Source organism: Gobius niger (assembly GCF_951799975.1).
Source record: "Gobius niger genome assembly, chromosome: 16".
NCBI lineage: Eukaryota > Metazoa > Chordata > Actinopteri > Gobiiformes > Gobiidae > Gobius > Gobius niger.
Window position 1 is genome coordinate 28,245,917 of NC_136867.1, and position 18,619 is coordinate 28,264,535.

Below are 18,619 nucleotides of genomic sequence, written 5' to 3' on the forward strand. Positions count from 1 at the left end.
TTAGTCACTACAAACAGGCCTGGCGTATTTACATGCATGACTGAGCTCATTAACATGCACTGCCCTGACCAGTAAACAAACAAATGCAAAACTTTACAATTGTACAACAAAATGTAGCCTACATTATTACTGCTGGATCACTTGTTTTGTGCTTTACAAGCCTGTGTTGCCAAGTTTCTCAAAGTGCCACGCTGCAATCATTATTCATTCCCTTCATACTCAGTGGTAGCTGCTATTTTAGCCACTGCCGCCTCTGGGGTAGACTGACGGAAGCGAGGATGCAAATCTGCGCCATCAGCTCCTCCGACCACCGACCACGCACTCACGGACGGGGATTTCAGCCCCTTGCACTCCCGTTATTTCTGTGCGCAAACTGTGCTTTGTTTTAATATATGCACAACCGCTCGGCGAGGCCCGCTTCGTAACTGGTCCGCTCCTGCTCCGCCGGCTCGTCACCGATTGGAGAACCTCCCACACGGCAGACCAATCATCAGACCAGGCCGTCAACCAGCTGGCCAATCGGGCCACAGCACCTGGAATGCCACTCCCTTTAAATCCAAGGACATTTCCCTTGTTCGAGGCGGCTGCCGGCTGGAACCCAGTTCGCCTTTGTGTCGTTAAGTTCTGTCACTAAATGGCTAGCCTCACTTTGTTAGTGACGTGTTTAGTTGAGACGCTTTGTTTGTTATTAGTTCCTTAGGTTGCTTTGTTGTTTTAGGAACTAATTTGAATTATTTGTTTGGTAAATTTTCTAAGTAGTTTTTATTTTGTTCGTTTTCATCTTTTGGTTTTCGTTAGTGCTATTTTTGTTTTACCCGTTGGGCCTCCTTTTGTTCACTTTTGCCTTTTTTGTAAGAATAAAATCTGCAGTTTTATTAATTTATTAATTTATGGTTTATTTGGTCGGGACAGTGCAAGTTAATGAACAAGCCACACCTTGGGCTAATTTACCATCCCTCGTCCCCCATGCGCACTCTCAAACAAACTCTCATACATCCTGGCCTATTGTACATGTTTTTAGTGGTAGGGGAAATCGGAGTACCCGGAGGAAACCTACGCAGACACGGGGAGAACATGCAAACTCCACACAGAAAGGCCCCGTCCTTGGTGGGAATCGAACCCAGACCTTCTAGCTGTGAAGCACAAGCACTAATCACTGTGCTAACCCTAACCCTATCTACTGTGTTCCCTAGAGCAAAGAGGGCGTAACACACTCTCATTCTGGCCTGTGTCTGATTAATGTTACAGTTGTGACAAATGAGATGCAAAATTTATAATGTGAAAATCTTAGTATTTCCAAAGAAAACCGAAAAAGTGTATTAAAGGGGCTAGATGCAAGTTGGCCATTTTATGCTCACTACTGCCACCTCAGGTCATACGTGTAACTGCGCCTTCTGAATTAAACTCTTGCATGACAGTAATGTTTACTCACAGTGGCACAAGCAACATTATTTTTTACTCAAGTAAGAGTAAAAGTACAGGATGATAACTAATACTAATAAGTGCATAATCTTCAAAAAGTTACTCAAGTATTGAGTACTACCTGCCTCTGCTCAAAGGTCCTTTTTGTTATAACTTGCAGAAAGTGAGTAGGGGAAAGCTGCAGACCCGGAGCCAGACAGATCTACCGTGAAGCGAATCCACCGTGATAGTGCGCCCTCTGCTGGATAAGGCGGATCTTGACCGATCAGCTTTTAGGAAGGTTGATGTTGATTGATGTCGATCTACTTCATGCACAGTTCAGTTATTTACATTTCGTCATGAAAACAAAAAAAATTCTCATGAAAAAATGTGGAAAATGTTATTAGATGTTTCCATTGATTGATAAAGATAACATAACTTTGAACAGCATACAAATTGGTTGTTATTTTTGTTCCTAAACAATCCTAATCTTAACCTAACCCTAATCCTTAAAAGTATAAGTTTTTACTTCTTTCGGCTCCTTTTCATTCATGTTAAATGCTGTTGTTGCATTTGTTTTTAAATGAATGAAATAAATAATAAAATGAAATGAAATGAAAATGAAATGCCTTATGTTAACCTAACACTAATCTTAACCTAACCCTAGTCTTAACCTAACCCTAACAACCCTAACCCTAATCTTAACCTAACCCTAATCGTGACCTATTTAAATATGGTTACGTGAAGTGTTACACAAAATTAAACAATGTGGATTTTCTAAGCGGATAAAAGGGGGAACTATATTGGAAGGCGTAATAATACCAGGAGTAGTTTGGCATCCGCACAGTAAAGTGAAGATTACTGCGCGGATTTCGAACTACTTCTGGTATTATTACGCCTTACATTATTTTTATCCGCTTTGAAAATCCACATTGTTTAATTTTGTGTAATTATACTTTGTAGTGTAACACTTCACGTAACCATATTTAAATAGGGAAAACGTGGAAGAGCTTGGTAGCTTCGATCTTGACCTGTTTTGGAGCTATAGAGGAGAAGGGGAGAGGCTAAATGCTAATGCCGTCTGCGCTGTGTTTACGTGATTAAAGGCACGGGTGAAGATCAGACAGGTCCTAAAGAACTCGTCAAAGCTAAGGTAAGAACATATCTCAGTATGTAAAAACGGTGGCCTGTTCCTTTAACCTAACCCTAATCTTAACCTAACCCTAATTTTAACCTAACCCTAATCTTAACCTAGCCCATATTTCAAACGATTTTAAACTAAACTTAACAATAATTGTAAAACATAAATTATTAACGTATAATACCGTCGTGGATCTGCTCCTACCAGCAGAGGGCGCACAATCACGGCGGATCCGCCTCACCCCAATAATGGAAAGCTTTGTAATTAGGTGTAGTTCCTCTGACGGGCACTAGAGCTCAGCAGACAGTTATTCAATCCAGTCTTTAGCTTTGTGGAGGGCAGGGAAGGCATTTGTTTGATGATGTTTATATAACAATAGAGGGCGCTATTGTGCTACATAAAGTTTTAACTTCCTAGAACGTCCGCTTGAATTCCAATTTAGAGCCTTGATTTTCTGCTGATTGGTAAAGATACACATTTTGAGGTTGTTCTAGTAAACGGACCTTGTTTCTAATTTCAAATTCAAGAAGTGAGTGAGGGACATGTGTACGTTTGATTTCTTTTAGACTGGCAGATGAATATAATTTTAGATTACTGTGCCAGTCTAAAAGTGAGGCAGTCGTGTTTACATTGTGAGTGTCAATGTCGGCTTTAATTAAGCCTCTGTGTGTGGGAGCTAAAAATAACTTATTTTTCATCAGCAAAAACACAGCAAAAGTCACCAGCAGAGAACAGCTACTTTTTCACTGTGATATAAGCCTCATGTGACATATGAACATTGATTAAAGTTGAATTCATTGACTTCATGTTTGTTGTATTTTACCAATTTTGTAATCATTTTTATAGCACATTCTAAATAAGTAACATTTGATTTTTTATCTGTCCGGAATACTTGAGCACATGTAAACACACTCATTATTAAATCCTGTTTCATTCTCCTCTGCAGTGAGAGGACGACAGCAGAGCAGTTCCTGTTAAGCGAGTGTTTAAACAGAAGGCTCCTGTCATCGCTCTGATTTCCCATGATGCACTGGGGCCAATTATGGCGACTCAGGTGAGGCATGTCTGCTCCGTTTGACAAGTGACGAGACCAGGACATTAAACTTTAAAAGCTGTCCAGCGAGAGCACGAGGGTCGAGTCCTCCTCTCTCCATTCAGTTTATATTGGAAGCTCTGGGAATAACATGGTTCAGTCAATGAGGAAGTGAAAAGTACATTTTTTATATCTGAGAGCCCATATATAAGATTATAAGTCAATAGGTAATTTTCGGGATGCTCGGTGTCTTGGGTTAGTCCTGAAAAACTTGTGTTCATTTTTCGATCTAAACATTTTAATCAGTCAGCAGTTGGTTTGTGCAAGAATGAAATAAAACGGGACTTGAAGCCTTTTTATTTAATGGGAACATATACCGTATCATATACAATCATCACTCATGCTTATACAGAAAGTTGACGTAGGTTACATACTGTACTTTATTATTTAACAGAGTCTAAATAAATCAGAAAAGTAAAGCAAAATTCACTCTGTTGAATTCAAAATGTCCGCCTTTTAAAAAAAAAAAGTTGCATAAAGCAGGGAGAATCAGTTTAGCTACTGCAAAGAAGCAAAATCAATGAATGAATTGAATTCACACAGATGTGTTTAACCCCATGGCTTTAACAAAGACTCGCTGAGCATCCTCTGCCAGTGAGTTCAGTATGTAGTTGAGAGCTTTGTAGGTTGTAAAACTGGAAAGACCCACAGCAACAACTGTTCCCAAAACAGGGATTAACCTGGCTCCTCTCTCTACGGGTTCAGGTGCAATGTGATGTGCAGACATACTCAGCACTGCAACTACATCAGCTCTGGTGATCTGGTCTAGTTTTGCCAGGTCAGACTTTAGCTCCTGCCTGAGGTCCTCTAAAGCCAAACCAGTAACCATGGAAAGCTTCTGCAGTGAGTCAGGGGTGAGGCCCAGGGAACTTCTACACTCTTTGGTAAATTCTAGCACACTGCCCACATCGATCTCCTCAGCGAGACCAGGGACTGACAGCAGAGCTGCACCGACCCCTGAAGCTGCTGCTGAGGCTACAGTGTACCAGCGAACCTGGGTGTGATCTTTGACTCTGAGCTGGCGTTTATTCCACACATTAAGAACATCACAAAGATAGGTTTTTACCATCTAAAGAACATAGCCAGAGTCGCCCCATTCTCTCTCGGGCCAACACGGAGACGCTCATGCATGCTTTTATCACCAGTCGTATCCACTACTGTAATGCCCTGCTTTCTGGTCTTCCCAAAAAGAGGATCTCAGGTCTACAACTTTTACAACATTCAGCAGCTCGTGTCCTGACGAAGACCAGGAGGCGGGACCACATTACATTGGTTTGAGAATCGCTGCATTAGCTCCCCATGTGTTTCAGGATCAACTTTAAAGTTCTTTTAATAAAAAAAAAACTGCTTTTACCTTACGAACCTTCACGGCCCCTTCGCTCCTCCGGCAGGGGTCTCCTAGTTATTCCTAAAGTCAACAAAAAGACTCATGGCGAGGCGTTTTTCCAATCACAAAGATAGGTTTGGTTTGGTTTCTTATATTTATTAGGCTCTCCCAGTGTTTCCTCTGGGTGCTTTCCTGTGGGTGTGTGCGTACACGATGGGGTGAAAGTTTGAGTGTGTGTGTGTCACGATCGAGGGATCTGTATATATTCGGGGGGATGGGAGGGTGTTCCAGGCGTGTTGTTTTAAATGCTGTAATCTGTAAAGCACTTTGAAAAGCACTTTATAAATAAAGTTTGATTGATTGAAACACTCAAGACAAGTTATTCACACATTTGATACCAATCTCATGGCTTTCATAAAAACTCGTTGGGCATCTTCAGTCATTGTGTCTAGTATGTCAGTTAGTGTTTTGTAGGTGAGAAGAATAGAAAGACCCATCGCAACAGGGATTCCAACAAATGGGACAAACCTGGCTCCTTGCTCTATAGTTTTAGCTGTAAAGTGAGTAGACATGGCACACATTCTGAGAGCCAGAAAATCACTGGTTAGTTTTTCTGATGATGCTGAAAGAGTTTTAAATTCCTTCCTGAGGTTCTCCAAAGGCACACCAGTGACATAGGACAGCTTCTGCAATGACTCAGGTGAATGACGAATCCCCAGTAAATCTAAGCACTCCTCTGCAAATCGCTTTATAACGGCCATATCAACGGCCTCTGAGAGACCAGGGACTGGCACAGCAGCACCAGGCACAGCAGCACCAACGGCAGATGCTAAAGCATACCATTTAATTTTGTCTCCTAAAACCTTTTTCTTTTGTTCGATGATGTCCAGATTGATGTTGGGCAGTGCCAGGAGCAGAACATCTCTCTGATGTTCAGGAAGTTCTTTTTCCAGAGTTTTCCACATGGCCCCAAATTCGTACTGATCTAGTCTGAGACTGGACACCAGGAAAACCTTCGGAGACTTGATTCCCAGGTCCTGGAGTCCTGCATCATCAGATAGATAGTACATTTATAGAAACACAAACAACAACATTATTTAAGGTAAAAAGGGTGACTAAGTTGAATCAAACTGAACAAACCACAGTTACCTTTAGAGCAGTCGTCTCTGATCAGTTTAAGGAGATCGTCCTCATTAAAGTCTGGATCACCCTCTTTCTCGTCTCGTATGCTGTGGTCGATCTTGGATCGAACAAAGTAGAACTTTTTCTTCATCTTCTGAATTTCTTTTGCCAGATTTGCATCATTTTCTCGAAAACGATCACTGGAAACAATGATGAAGAAGTCGTAATTCTCAAACCCCATCTTCTTTATGTATTCACGTGCTGTGAACTTTACGGTGCCGATCCCCGGCAGATCCCACATTTTGATCTTGTCGTTCTGTGGATGACGATACTCTGTTGGCTCCATCGTTGTCTCTACAGCACCAGTTGGAGCTGCTCCTGGTGTTTTGTTTTTGATTCCCCTCAGAGCATTGATCAGAGATGATTTACCAGAGCCAGACTCTCCTGTGATCCCAATGTTCAGAGGAACTTTCTTTTACTTGTCCAAATAGTCCAGCGCCTTTTGAGCTGCTTGAGGCAGGTCATTATTTTGAAGTGCTGATGTAACCTCTTCTTTACACTGATCGACCATGATCCCTGGGAAATAGATGAACCCATTAATGGTCACAAATAAAATCAAACTTCTGTGGTCACTCAAATTTTATGAGATTTTTAATTTGGGGTTTTGTGCGTGCGTGTGCGCGTGTGCGTGTGCGTGTGCGTGTGCGTGTGCGTGCGTGTGTGTGTACAATCAGATCCTCCGGCTCAGCACTGGTGACATTTTTTTGGTTCTTCTACTTGACTCTTTGGTTCTGTAGGCTTCAGGATCATTTAACAAATTCTAAATAACTGTTTTATGGTTTTATGTCCCGCCTCTGCAGCGATGGCGCGCTGCAAGATTCAAACCTTTTTTTAACCGGGAAAAAAAAATATTGAGATCAAATGTCTTTTACAAGAGTGCCCAGGGACTGTTGAGTTACTTATGCAGCTCAACAACCCAAACACGATCAAGACTTTTGCATCAGGACAAAGTCATGACAGAGTGAAAAACTGACCGAAAATTACACTGAATCCACATTTTTGTACAGATCTGGCATTTTCAAGGCATGTGGTCCTAAACTTTTGATCAGCTGCAAAACAGAATATTTCAGATCAAACCAGGCAAGATTTTGATCGGGGCTGTATATGTAGTGTTAAATTCTGAGTTTAGAAATTGAAAGCTCTCTGAACTACAGCTGACAAAAAAAACAACTGAATAGTATATTTAATCTATAAAAAAGCAAAAAAAACAAAAAAGAAAGCAAACCCATAACTGTCACTGTCAACATTTCTGAACATATTCCCAATAAGTCTCTGTATCTCATTGATTGTATGTTGAGACTTTCTAAATTAATTCCATACTGTTTGTCGAGCTACAGAACCTTTTGTTACTTGCCTGAATGTTTTCAATAAGACCTCATGTGCTGTGTGCTGTCTCTAAACTGAAGCTCTTATGAGACACATGAACGTTATTTACCAGCTGTCTGGAGCGGGATGATCATATAGAGCAGGAGGATCATCTGGTGTTCCTCCTCAATAATTTTCCACAAATCTCTGAATTCGTACAAGTGGAGTCCGAGACCAGACACCAGGAAGACCTTTGGAGACTCAACGCCCAGGAACTGGAGTTCTGCATCATTAAAAATACAAAACAGATTTGAATTGTTCAAAATGAATAAATCACCTTCTATGCAGTTGTTCCTGATGAGGTTGAGATGAGGGTCAGATGGTTTCTCATTTTGTATGAAGAAAGTGGAAGAAAATGGATGGATGAATGGATTTATGTACAGAAGAGCTCCTTCCTGAACACATCCTGAAGGTTATTTCATAAAACTATTTCAGTACAGTGACGCCTTCAACTTGAGTTATCTCTGACTGAGTGTAAACACAGGAGTCCAGCCAAAATACCAAGATAAGGAGAGGACACGCCCTCCTTCAGCAACAACCCCTTTAAGACACGATGAAGGCACTTTAGCAGAAATGCACCGCCTTCATCTGTGTTTGAGGAACGAAACAAGTGATCGGATAAACTTTAGAACAAAACACTCAAAGCTCACCGTGCACAGGTGTTTAACATCACAAAGCACAGAGACTCACTCTGACCCAGACGTTAAAAAGTGATAGATGTATAAATCTGAGTTTGTGCTTAACATAAAGAACAAAGTAACAATAGACCATTTATAAAATACATACATACAAACATATCCACTAAATATGAAGTCATTAATTATTGCCCATCAGTAAATCGACTTTACTCCACATTTAAAGCTGAACAAGTTGCAATGATCTAATAATAAAACATTAGTGTCAGAAATAAATGTGTTTGTAGTAAAAGTGCAAATAAAGAGTTCAGACTAAGTTGAGTGAGTCTGGTTTATCAACAAAATAAACCAGACAAATAAGTCGAGTTTACAGTAAAACAGTTTCATTGAACAGCCCATGAGTCTATTTATTCTGATAAAAACATGACAAAATAAATAATAGGCTCTAAGTTTTACGTACCGGTCAGTGCCTTCTGCTTCTGCACCGTCTGGTTGGAATGATGCAGTTACATAACATTCACATGTTTCTTCCTATAGCCACACCTCTTACAGGAAACTGATGAACAATAACAAGCTTTAAGCACCACATTCACCCCCCAGAAAGCAGGGAAATCTGTTGCATTTCACGGAAACAGAAACCAGGCTCAGAGCTTTAGTTATTTCCTAAAACTGATCAACACTGGTCATTCAGGGTGAAAGGGCTGAGTGAATGTGTAGTACTGTATGTGTGTATGCGCAGTGCAGGGGATATACTGTATATGTAGGACCTTAACGCCTCAGTATCCTTATCAATTTGTGGTGCTGGCGAGTGAATTTGGGTTGGTTCAAAATCTAAAACTCCTGATATGAAAACATTCAGCAGTGTCATCACCAAAGGAAAAACACTGCTCCAGAGAAAACAAGAAACTAAAACCCTTTTTATTTTGCGAAAAGTAGTTTTTTTTTAATGGTTTCAGCTATAAATGTGACTACTTCTAAATTAAAATCACAGTATTACTCTCTAAAATAGTGCCTCAAAACCTGGAATAGTTCAGAAAATCCCTCGTTGTGATATTTCACTGGTTAGAATGATACATAAAAGGGTTATGTACTGATTTTAAGTGGAAAACCTGAACTACAGAACAAGAGGCCAAACATTCCTGTGTGTCTGTATCTCACCAGTTTTTAATTTCACGTCTTCCTTACAAGTTTTTCATTGCCAATAAATGCTCCATTACATCATCAGTTAGAAACATCCGGAAGCAGGACAAAGGATCTAGCTCACGTGACAGCACAGGCAGTAGATCCAGGACACAGCCCTGTGGGGGCGGGTACATACTGGAGCCAGTCCACATGCTCCCTTTGTTAGATGTGCATCTCAGTTCTTCCTCAATCTCCTCTACGCTGCCGTCTTCAGAGTCGTCTTCAGAGTCGTCTTCAGAGTCAGAGTCGTCTTCAGAGTCGTCTTCAGAGTCAGAGTCGTCTTCAGAGTCAGAGTCGTCTTCAGAGTCAGAGTTGTCTTCAGAGTCGTCTTCAGAGTCAGAGTCGTCTTCAGAGTCGTCTTCAGAGTCAGAGTCGTCTTCAGAGTCGTCTTCAGAGTCGTCTTCAGAGTCGTCTTCAGAGTCAGAGTCGTCTTCAGAGTCGTCTTCAGAGTCAGAGTCGTCTTCAGAGTCAGAGTTGTCTTCAGAGTCAGAGTTGTCTTCAGAGTCGTCTTCAGAGTCGTCTTCAGAGTCAGAGTCGTCTTCAGAGTCAGAGTTGTCTTCAGAGTCAGAGTTGTCTTCAGAGTCAGAGTTGTCTTCAGAGTCGTCTTCAGAGTCGTCTTCAGAGTCAGAGTCGTCTTCAGAGTCGTCTTCAGAGTCGTCTTCAGAGTCAGAGTCGTCTTCAGAGTCAGAGTCGTCTTCAGAATCAGAGTCGTCTTCAGAGTCAGAGTCGTCTTCAGAGTCGTCTTCAGAGTCAGAGTCGTCTTCAGAGTCAGAGTCGTCTTCAGAGTCAGAGTCGTCTTCAGAGTCAGAGTTGTCTTCAGAGTCAGAGTTGTCTTCAGAGTCGTCTTCAGAGTCAGAGTCGTCTTCAGAGTCGTCTTCAGAGTTGTCTTCAGAGTCGTCTTCAGAGTCAGAGTTGTCTTCAGAGTCGTCTTCAGAGTCAGAGTCGTCTTCAGAGTCGTCTTCAGAGTCAGAGTCGTCTTCAGAGTCGTCTTCAGAGTCAGAGTCGTCTTCAGAGTCAGAGTTGTCTTCAGAGTCAGAGTCGTCTTCAGAGTCAGAGTCGTCTTCAGAGTCAGAGTCGTCTTCAGAGTCAGAGTCGTCTTCAGAGTCGTCTTCAGAGTCGTCTTCAGAGTCAGAGTCGTCTTCAGAGTCAGAGTCGTCTTCAGAGTCAGAGTTGTCTTCAGAGTCGTCTTCAGAGTCAGAGTCGTCTTCAGAGTCGTCTTCAGAGTCGTCTTCAGAGTCGTCTTCAGAGTCAGAGTTGTCTTCAGAGTCGTCTTCAGAGTCAGAGTCGTCTTCAGAGTCGTCTTCAGAGTCGTCTTCAGAGTCAGAGTCGTCTTCAGAGTCGTCTTCAGAGTCGTCTTCAGAGTCAGAGTCGTCTTCAGAGTCAGAGTTGTCTTCAGAGTCAGAGTTGTCTTCAGAGTCGTCTTCAGAGTCGTCTTCAGAGTCGTCTTCAGAGTCGTCTTCAGAGTCGTCTTCAGAGTCGTCTTCAGAGTCAGAGTCGTCTTCAGAGTCAGAGTTGTCTTCAGAGTCGTCTTCAGAGTCGTCTTCAGAGTTGTCTTCAGAGTCAGAGTCGTCTTCAGAGTCAGAGTCGTCTTCAGAGTCGTCTTCAGAGTCAGAGTCGTCTTCAGAGTCAGAGTCGTCTTCAGAGTCAGAGTTGTCTTCAGAGTCGTCTTCAGAGTCAGAGTCGTCTTCAGAGTCGTCTTCAGAGTCAGAGTCGTCTTCAGAGTCAGAGTCGTCTTCAGAGTCGTCTTCAGAGTCAGAGTCGTCTTCAGAGTCAGAGTTGTCTTCAGAGTCGTCTTCAGAGTCAGAGTCGTCTTCAGAGTCGTCTTCAGAGTCAGAGTCGTCTTCAGAGTCAGAGTTGTCTTCAGAGTCGTCTTCAGAGTCAGAGTCGTCTTCAGAGTCAGAGTCGTCTTCAGAGTCAGAGTTGTCTTCAGAGTTGTCTTCAGAGTCGTCTTCAGAGTCGTCTTCAGAGTCAGAGTCGTCTTCAGAGTCGTCTTCATAGTCGTCTTCAGAGTCAGAGTCGTCTTCAGAGTCAGAGTCGTCTTCAGAGTCAGAGTCGTCTTCAGAGTCAGAGTCGTCTTCAGAGTCAGAGTTGTCTTCAGAGCCGTCTTCAGAGTCGTCTTCAGAGTCGTCTTCAGAGTCAGAGTCGTCTTCAGAGTCAGAGTCGTCTTCAGAGTCAGAGTCGTCTTCAGAGTCAGAGTCGTCTTCAGAGTCGTCTTCAGAGTCAGAGTCGTCTTCAGAGTCAGAGTCGTCTTCAGAGTCAGAGTCGTCTTCAGAGTCGTCTTCAGAGTCGTCTTCAGAGTCAGAGTCGTCTTCAGAGTCAGAGTCGTCTTCAGAGTCAGAGTCGTCTTCAGAGTCAGAGTCGTCTTCAGAGTCAGAGTCGTCTTCAGAGTCGTCTTCAGAGTCGTCTTCAGAGTCAGAGTCGTCTTCAGAGTCAGAGTCGTCTTCAGAGTCGTCTTCAGAGTCAGAGTCGTCTTCAGAGTCGTCTTCAGAGTCGTCTTCAGAGTCAGAGTCGTCTTCAGAGTCAGAGTCGTCTTCAGAGTCGTCTTCAGAGTCAGAGTCGTCTTCAGAGTCAGAGTCGTCTTCAGAGTCAGAGTCGTCTTCAGAGTCGTCTTCAGTGTCAGAGTCGTCTTCAGAGTCAGAGTCGTCTTCAGAGTCGTCTTCAGAGTCGTCTTCAGAGTCAGAGTCGTCTTCAGAGTCAGAGTCGTCTTCAGAGTCGTCTTCAGAGTCAGAGTCGTCTTCAGAGTCAGAGTCGTCTTCAGAGTCAGAGTCGTCTTCAGAGTCGTCTTCAGTGTCAGAGTCATCTTCAGAGTCGTCTTCAGAGTCGTCTTCAGAGTCAGAGTCGTCTTCAGAGTCAGAGTCGTTTTCAGAGCCGTCTTCAGTCATCTTCAGAGTCGTCTTCAGAGTCGTCTTCAGAGTCAGAGTCGTCTTCAGAGTCAGAGTCGTCTTCAGAGTCGTCTTCAGAGTCGTCTTCAGAGCCGTCTTCAGTCATCTTCAGAGTCGTCTTCAGAGTCGTCTTCAGAGTCGTCTTCAGAGTCGTCTTCAGATGATTCCGCCCTTGAATCAGAGCTGAATTTTATTTGGTCATTCTCTGAATCAGAATCCTGGTCCGTCAAATATTCTTCTCCTTGTCCCTCCCAGAGTTCATGATTGATCCAAAGCCTTCCTACAGCTCTTATACAGTGCCCAGAGCTTACAGAAGTTTTCTTTTCGATCAGACTAGGGATGTCACGGTTACCGGTGTAGCGGTAAACCCCGGTAAAAATGTTTTTGAACAAATATTTTACGGCGGCGGTGTAGTTAAAATGAGCCTTATAAGCCACAGAACATTACGGGGCTCCCAGTGGCAGATTGCAATAGATTCACTCTCGAATTTTCCCAAATCTGCAAAGTGAAAGCTCACTGGAAGGAAACAAACTGAGAACAATTTTCCTGATATAGACGCTTTATCTTGTTCAAAAATATTCTTCTTCTTAGTTTCTGGCGCTATAAATATTACATGTAATGCCCTCGAGACGATCAACAACACATCGTTATAGTTCCTTTACTTTACTTTGATGTGAAAAGCTGCACTTTTGATAAGGCTTTGTCTGTATTTTTTTTATATAATAAGCACTGTTAAATTTTTTTGAAACTATTGTTTGTGTAGGACTATCAATGCTTTCTGAACATATTAACACACATTAAATAAAATACCGCGATAATGCCGAAAACCGTGATAATTTCGGTCACAATAACCGTGAGGTAAAATTTTCATACCGTGGCTTTTTCGGACATGTTTCAAGCACAGGGACAGAAAACTATTCTATGAAGCACTTAAACAGTGGAGTTCTTTCTCAGCTTGAGCGACAGATGATAACCTGGATACTTCAGTGCATGTAAACTGTAATAAGCCCAGGATGAGTGAGCCCGTGCCAGTGAGTGCAACTGTGAGACAATGGATGCAAATTAGTCACTACAAACAGGCCTGGCGTATTTACATGCATGACTGAGCTCATTAACGTGCACTGCCCTGACCAGTAAACAAACAAATGCAAAACTTTACAATTGTACAACAAAATGTAGCCTATATTATTACTGCTGGATCACTTGTTTTGTGCTTTACGAGCCTGTGTTGCCAAGTTTCTCAAAGCGCCACACTGGGGTAGACTGACGGAAGCGAGGCTGCAAATCAGCAAATCAAATCAGCAAATCAAATCAGCAAATCAAATCAGTGAGTAGGTCTGGGCTCATTCTACACATTCGGACATTGTTTGAACATTTTTAAACCCCGGATAGTCCCTTTAATGGAACAGGCCACCATTTTTCCATACTGAGATATGTTCTTACCTGAGCTTAGACGAGCTGATGCGTACCTGTCTGGTTTTGTGCGTGCCCATGGAAGAGCTTGGTCGCTTCTAACTTAATGTTTGGAGCTATAGGAATACATTGGGAGAGGCTAAATGCTCACAACATCTTTGGTTGTTGTGTGTGACTGAGCGCACGCACAAGCACCAGACAGGTACACATCAACTCGTCTAAGCTCAGGTAAGAACATCTCTCAGTATGGAAAAATGGTGGCCTGTTCCTTTAATGTTTACTCACAGTGACACAAGTAACATTATTTTTTACTCAAGTAAGAGTAAAAGTACAGGATGATAACTATACTAATAAGTGCATATTCTTCAAAAAGTTACTCAAGCATTGAGTACTACCTGCCTCTGCTCAAAGGTAATTTTTGTTATAACTATAAAAATAAAGAAAGTGGGTAGGAGAAAGCTGCAGACCCGGAGCCAGACAGATCTACCGTGAAGCGAATCCACCGTGATAGTGCGCCCTCTGCTGGATAAGGCGGATCTTGACCGATCAGCTTTTAGGAAGATTGATGTCGATCTACTTCATGCACTGGTCAGTTATTTAAACTTTTTCATGAAAACAAAACAAAATTCTCATGAAAAAATTTGGAAAATGTTATTAGATGCTTCCCTTGATTGATAAAGATAACATAACTTTGAACAGCATACAAATTGTTTTTGTTCCTAAACGATCCTAATCTTAACCCATCCCTAATCCTAACAAGTATAAGTTTTTACTTCTTTCGGCTCCTTTTCATTCATGTTAAATGCTGTTGTTGCATTTGTTTTTAAATGAATGAAATAAATAATAAAATGAAATGGAATCCTAATACTAACAACCCTAACCCTAATCTTAACATCACCCTAACAACCCTAATCTTAACCTAACCCTAATCTTAACCTAACCCTAACAACCCTAATCTTAACCTAACCCTAATCTTAACCTAACCCTAACAACCCTAATCTTAACCTAACCCTAATCTTAACCTAACCCTAATCTTAACCAAACCCTAATCTTAACCTCACCCTAACAACCCTAATCTTAACCTAACCCTAATCTTAACCTAACCCTAATCTTAACCTAACCCTAATCTTAACCTCACCCTAACAACCCTAGCCTACCCTACCCCTAATTCAAACGATTTTAAACTAAACTTAACAATGATTGTAAAACATAAATTATTAACAAATAATAACGTTGTGGATCTGCTCCTACCAGCAGGGGGCGCACTATCGTGGAAGATCCGCCTCACCGTCGTGGATCTGTCTCTGCGAGCTATTATTGCAGAAAGTTGGTACTCTTTGTAATTAGGTGCAGTTCCTCTGACGGGCACTAGAGCTCAGCAGAGACCTATTCAATCCACTCTTTGGCTTTGTGGACCTTCAGACAGGAAAGGTATTTGTTTGATGATGATTTTAAGACAGTAGAGGGCGCCATTGTGCTAATTCAAGTGCCTATACTTCCTTGAATGTCCACTTAAATGCCTTGACTTTCTGATTATTGGTTCAGATACAGATTTTGAATTTGGATAACTTAGTGAATCACCAGTTGGTTCCTTTTTCACTGTGATAAAAGCCTCGTGTGACATATGAACATGGATTAAAGTTGAATTCATTTGTGTTGTATTTTACCAATTTCAAAATCATTTTTATAGTGCATTCTTTGTAAATAACATTTTCACATTCATTCTTTTATTTTTTGCCAGTCCTATTACAGCGACTCTATAACCTATACTCTAGCCATATTTTCATCGAGTATTTTGTTTTTTTACTCGAGTACCAACACCGTATTGGACTGTCAAATAATGCTAAATAATGTAAAAACAAGAAAAGAATAATAGATGAATAATTAAGTACATGTATAAAATAAATATACAAATACATGTATTAAACAATGGACACAAAAAACAAAGCTTTTATTTGATTATTGCAAGAACTTGTTATTTGATTATTTAAATTGCTGATTATTTGATTAATTCATTAATTTTCATATTTATTCATTAGCTTGTCTATTGTTTTGGCAGTCTTACTATTGGGTCACTATTTACTTCTATTTTTGTGTAATAAAGTCAAATATTTGGACCACTCTATCCACCTCAGTGCGTTGGATTTCTTATTTACATTTAAACACCACATACCCAAAACTGCCATAACCAGAACATGGCTAATAACCAGAATACTTGAGCACATGTAAACACACTCATTATTAAATCCTGTTTCATTCTCCTCTGCAGTGAGAGGACGACAGCAGAGCAGTTCCTGTTAAGCGAGTGTTTAAACAGAAGGCTCCTGTCATCGCTCTGATTTCCCATGATGCACTGGGGCCAATTACGGCGTCTCAGGTGAGGCATGTCTGCTCCGTTTGACAAGTGACGAGACTAGGACATTAAACTTTAAAAGCTGTCCAGCGAGAGGACGAGGGTCGTGTCCTACTCTCTCCATTCAGCTCATGTTGGAAGCTCTGGGAATAACATGGTTCAGTCAATGAGGAAGTGAAAAGTACATTTTTTATATCTGAGAGCCCATATATAAGATTGTAAGTCAATAGGTAAGGTTCTATTTTCGGGATGCTCAATGTCTTGGGTTAGTCCTGAAAAACTCGTGTTCTATTTTCGATCTAAACATTTTAATCAGTCAGCAGTTGGTTTGTGCAAGAATGAAATAAAACGGCGACTTCCAGCTTCTTGAAGCTTTTTATTTAATGGGAACATATACCGTATCATATACAATCATCACTCATGCTTATACAGAAAGTTGACGTAGGTTACATACTGTACTTTATCATTTAACAGAGTCTAAATAAATCAGAAAAGTAAAGCAAAATTCACTCTGTTGTGTTCAAAATGTCAGCCTTTAAAAAAAAAAGTTGCATGAAGCAGGGAGAATCAGTTTAGCTACTGCAAAGAAGCAAAATCAATGAATGAATTTAATTCACACAGATGTGTTTAACCCCATGGCTTTAACAAAGACTCGCTGAGCATCCTCTGCCAGTGAGTTCAGTGTGTAATTGAGAGCTTTGTAGGTTGTAAAACTGGAAAGACCCACAGCAACAACTGTTCCCAAAACAGGGATTAACCTGGCTCCTCTCTCTACGGGTTCAGGTGCAATGTGATGTGCAGACATACTCAGCACTGCAACTACATCAGCTCTGGTGATCTGGTCTAGTTTTGCCAGGTCAGACTTTAGCTCCTGCCTGAGGTCCTCTAAAGCCAAACCAGTAACCATGGAAAGCTTCTGCAGTGAGTCAGGGGTGAGGCCCAGGGAACTTCTACACTCTGTGGTAAATTCTAACACACTGCCCACATCGATCTCCTCAGCGAGACCAGGGACTGACAGCAGAGCTGCACCGACCCCTGAAGCTGCTGCTGAGGCTACAGTGTACCAGATCATTTTGTACCATAAAGCATTTTTCTTCTGTTCGATGACGTCCAGACTAATGTTGGGCAGTGCCAAGAGCAGCACATTCTTCTGATGTTCAGGAAGTTCTTTCTCTAAAGTTTCCCACAGGTGTTTAAATTCGTACAGATGGAGTCTGAGACCAGACACAAGGAAGACCTGTGGAGACTCAAAGCCCAGCTTCTGCAGTTCTGCATCATTAAAAAGATCAGTTAATGAACATTAGCGAGTACAAAACTGGTTGATTTAACAGATTCCAAATGAGCAAACCTCTCACTCACCGTTAATGCAGTAGGTCCTGAGGTGGTTGAGCAGATTCTCCTCATTTAAGTTTGGGTCACTCTCTTTCTCATCTTGAATGTTGTGGTCAATCTTGGATCGGACAAAGTAGAACTTTTTGTTCATCTTCTGGATTTCTATTGCTAGTTTTGCATCATTTTCTCTGAAGCAATCATTGGAAACAATGATGAAGAAGTCGTACTTCTTAAAATCCATCTTCATTACGTATTCGTCAGCTGTGAACCTTACGGTGCCGATCCCCGGCAGATCCCAGATGCTAATGTTGTCGTTCAGTGGATGGATGTATTCTGTTGGCTCCATAGTTGTCTCCGTTACACCAGTTGGAGCTGCTCCAGGTGTTTTGTTTCTGATGCCTCTCAGAGCATTGACCAAAGTGGATTTACCAGCTTTCGCCTCTCCTGTGATGGCAATGTGTAGATGGACATTCTTTAAAATCTCCAAATACTCCAGCGCCATTTGAGCTGCCAGAGCATGGTCATTGTTCTGAAGAGCAGCTTGAATTCTGCTTTTCATGCGATCATGATCAGCCATGATGATCCCTGGGAAACAGATACAATATTATAAACTAGTGCAAAGAGTAAAAGAGATACTCCTCAGTCCTGATACTCACCTGTAAAGACCTAAGTAATCGCCTGGAGGGAGAGAGTAAAAGACCTTTGTTATATTAATCAGTCAGAGAAAGCATCGACGTGGCCTGGGACAGTGTCTTTCTGTGTAATTTTACTTACTTTTTTATTCATGTTCACACTTTAAAGGCCCTGACAATTGAACAAGGAGCTCCAGCAGTTAAAATTACTATTTGTGGTTCAAACCCAACCCTAATCCAAATGCATGTCTAGCATTCTTCACAGGGATGAGTTTAAAGACATGTTTCGAGTTTCAATGAGCAATGCTGTCATGGCGTGAAAAAAAAAAAAACAATGATCAGGGAAAACATTTACACCTTTCCAAAACCATGTCTGTCAATGAGTTGTTTCAGCCTCTGCTCTGACATTAATTATCACATGACACTCAAGAATGTTGTGAGCGCAAGTTACGCAACCTATTGAATTTTTGATTACACCCTTTAAACCATGGGCAGTCCCATTCCCTATACCCTGTGACAAGTCTTGACAGATGACACGCCCAGGTATTATTTTCCCACAATACCAAAGTATAGGTTGAAAGAGCCTCACAGTCAAAATGCAGAAATGTCCAAATATTTTCCCTGATCAATATTTGTTAATGATCACACACCTGACATATTATTATCATGGAAGTCCTTTCT

At 41.5% G+C, this 18,619-nt stretch overlaps 1 protein-coding gene across 1 annotated transcript in view; it reads right to left on the minus strand.

The window, feature by feature from the left end:
• Window positions 1-6,422: 6,422 nt before the first annotated feature.
• LOC306975770 (interferon-inducible GTPase 5-like) overlaps window positions 6,423-18,619 on the minus strand; it is a 132,496-nt gene continuing 120,299 nt past the window's right edge. Inside the window, exons 5-6 of the mRNA XM_079573513.1 lie at window positions 7,580-7,732; window positions 6,423-6,660 (exon numbers count right to left, since the gene is read on the minus strand). Of these exons, the coding sequence (XP_079429639.1) occupies window positions 6,560-6,660; window positions 7,580-7,732 (254 nt within the window). The 3' untranslated portion in view covers window positions 6,423-6,559. The remainder of the gene's footprint in view (window positions 6,661-7,579; window positions 7,733-18,619) is intronic.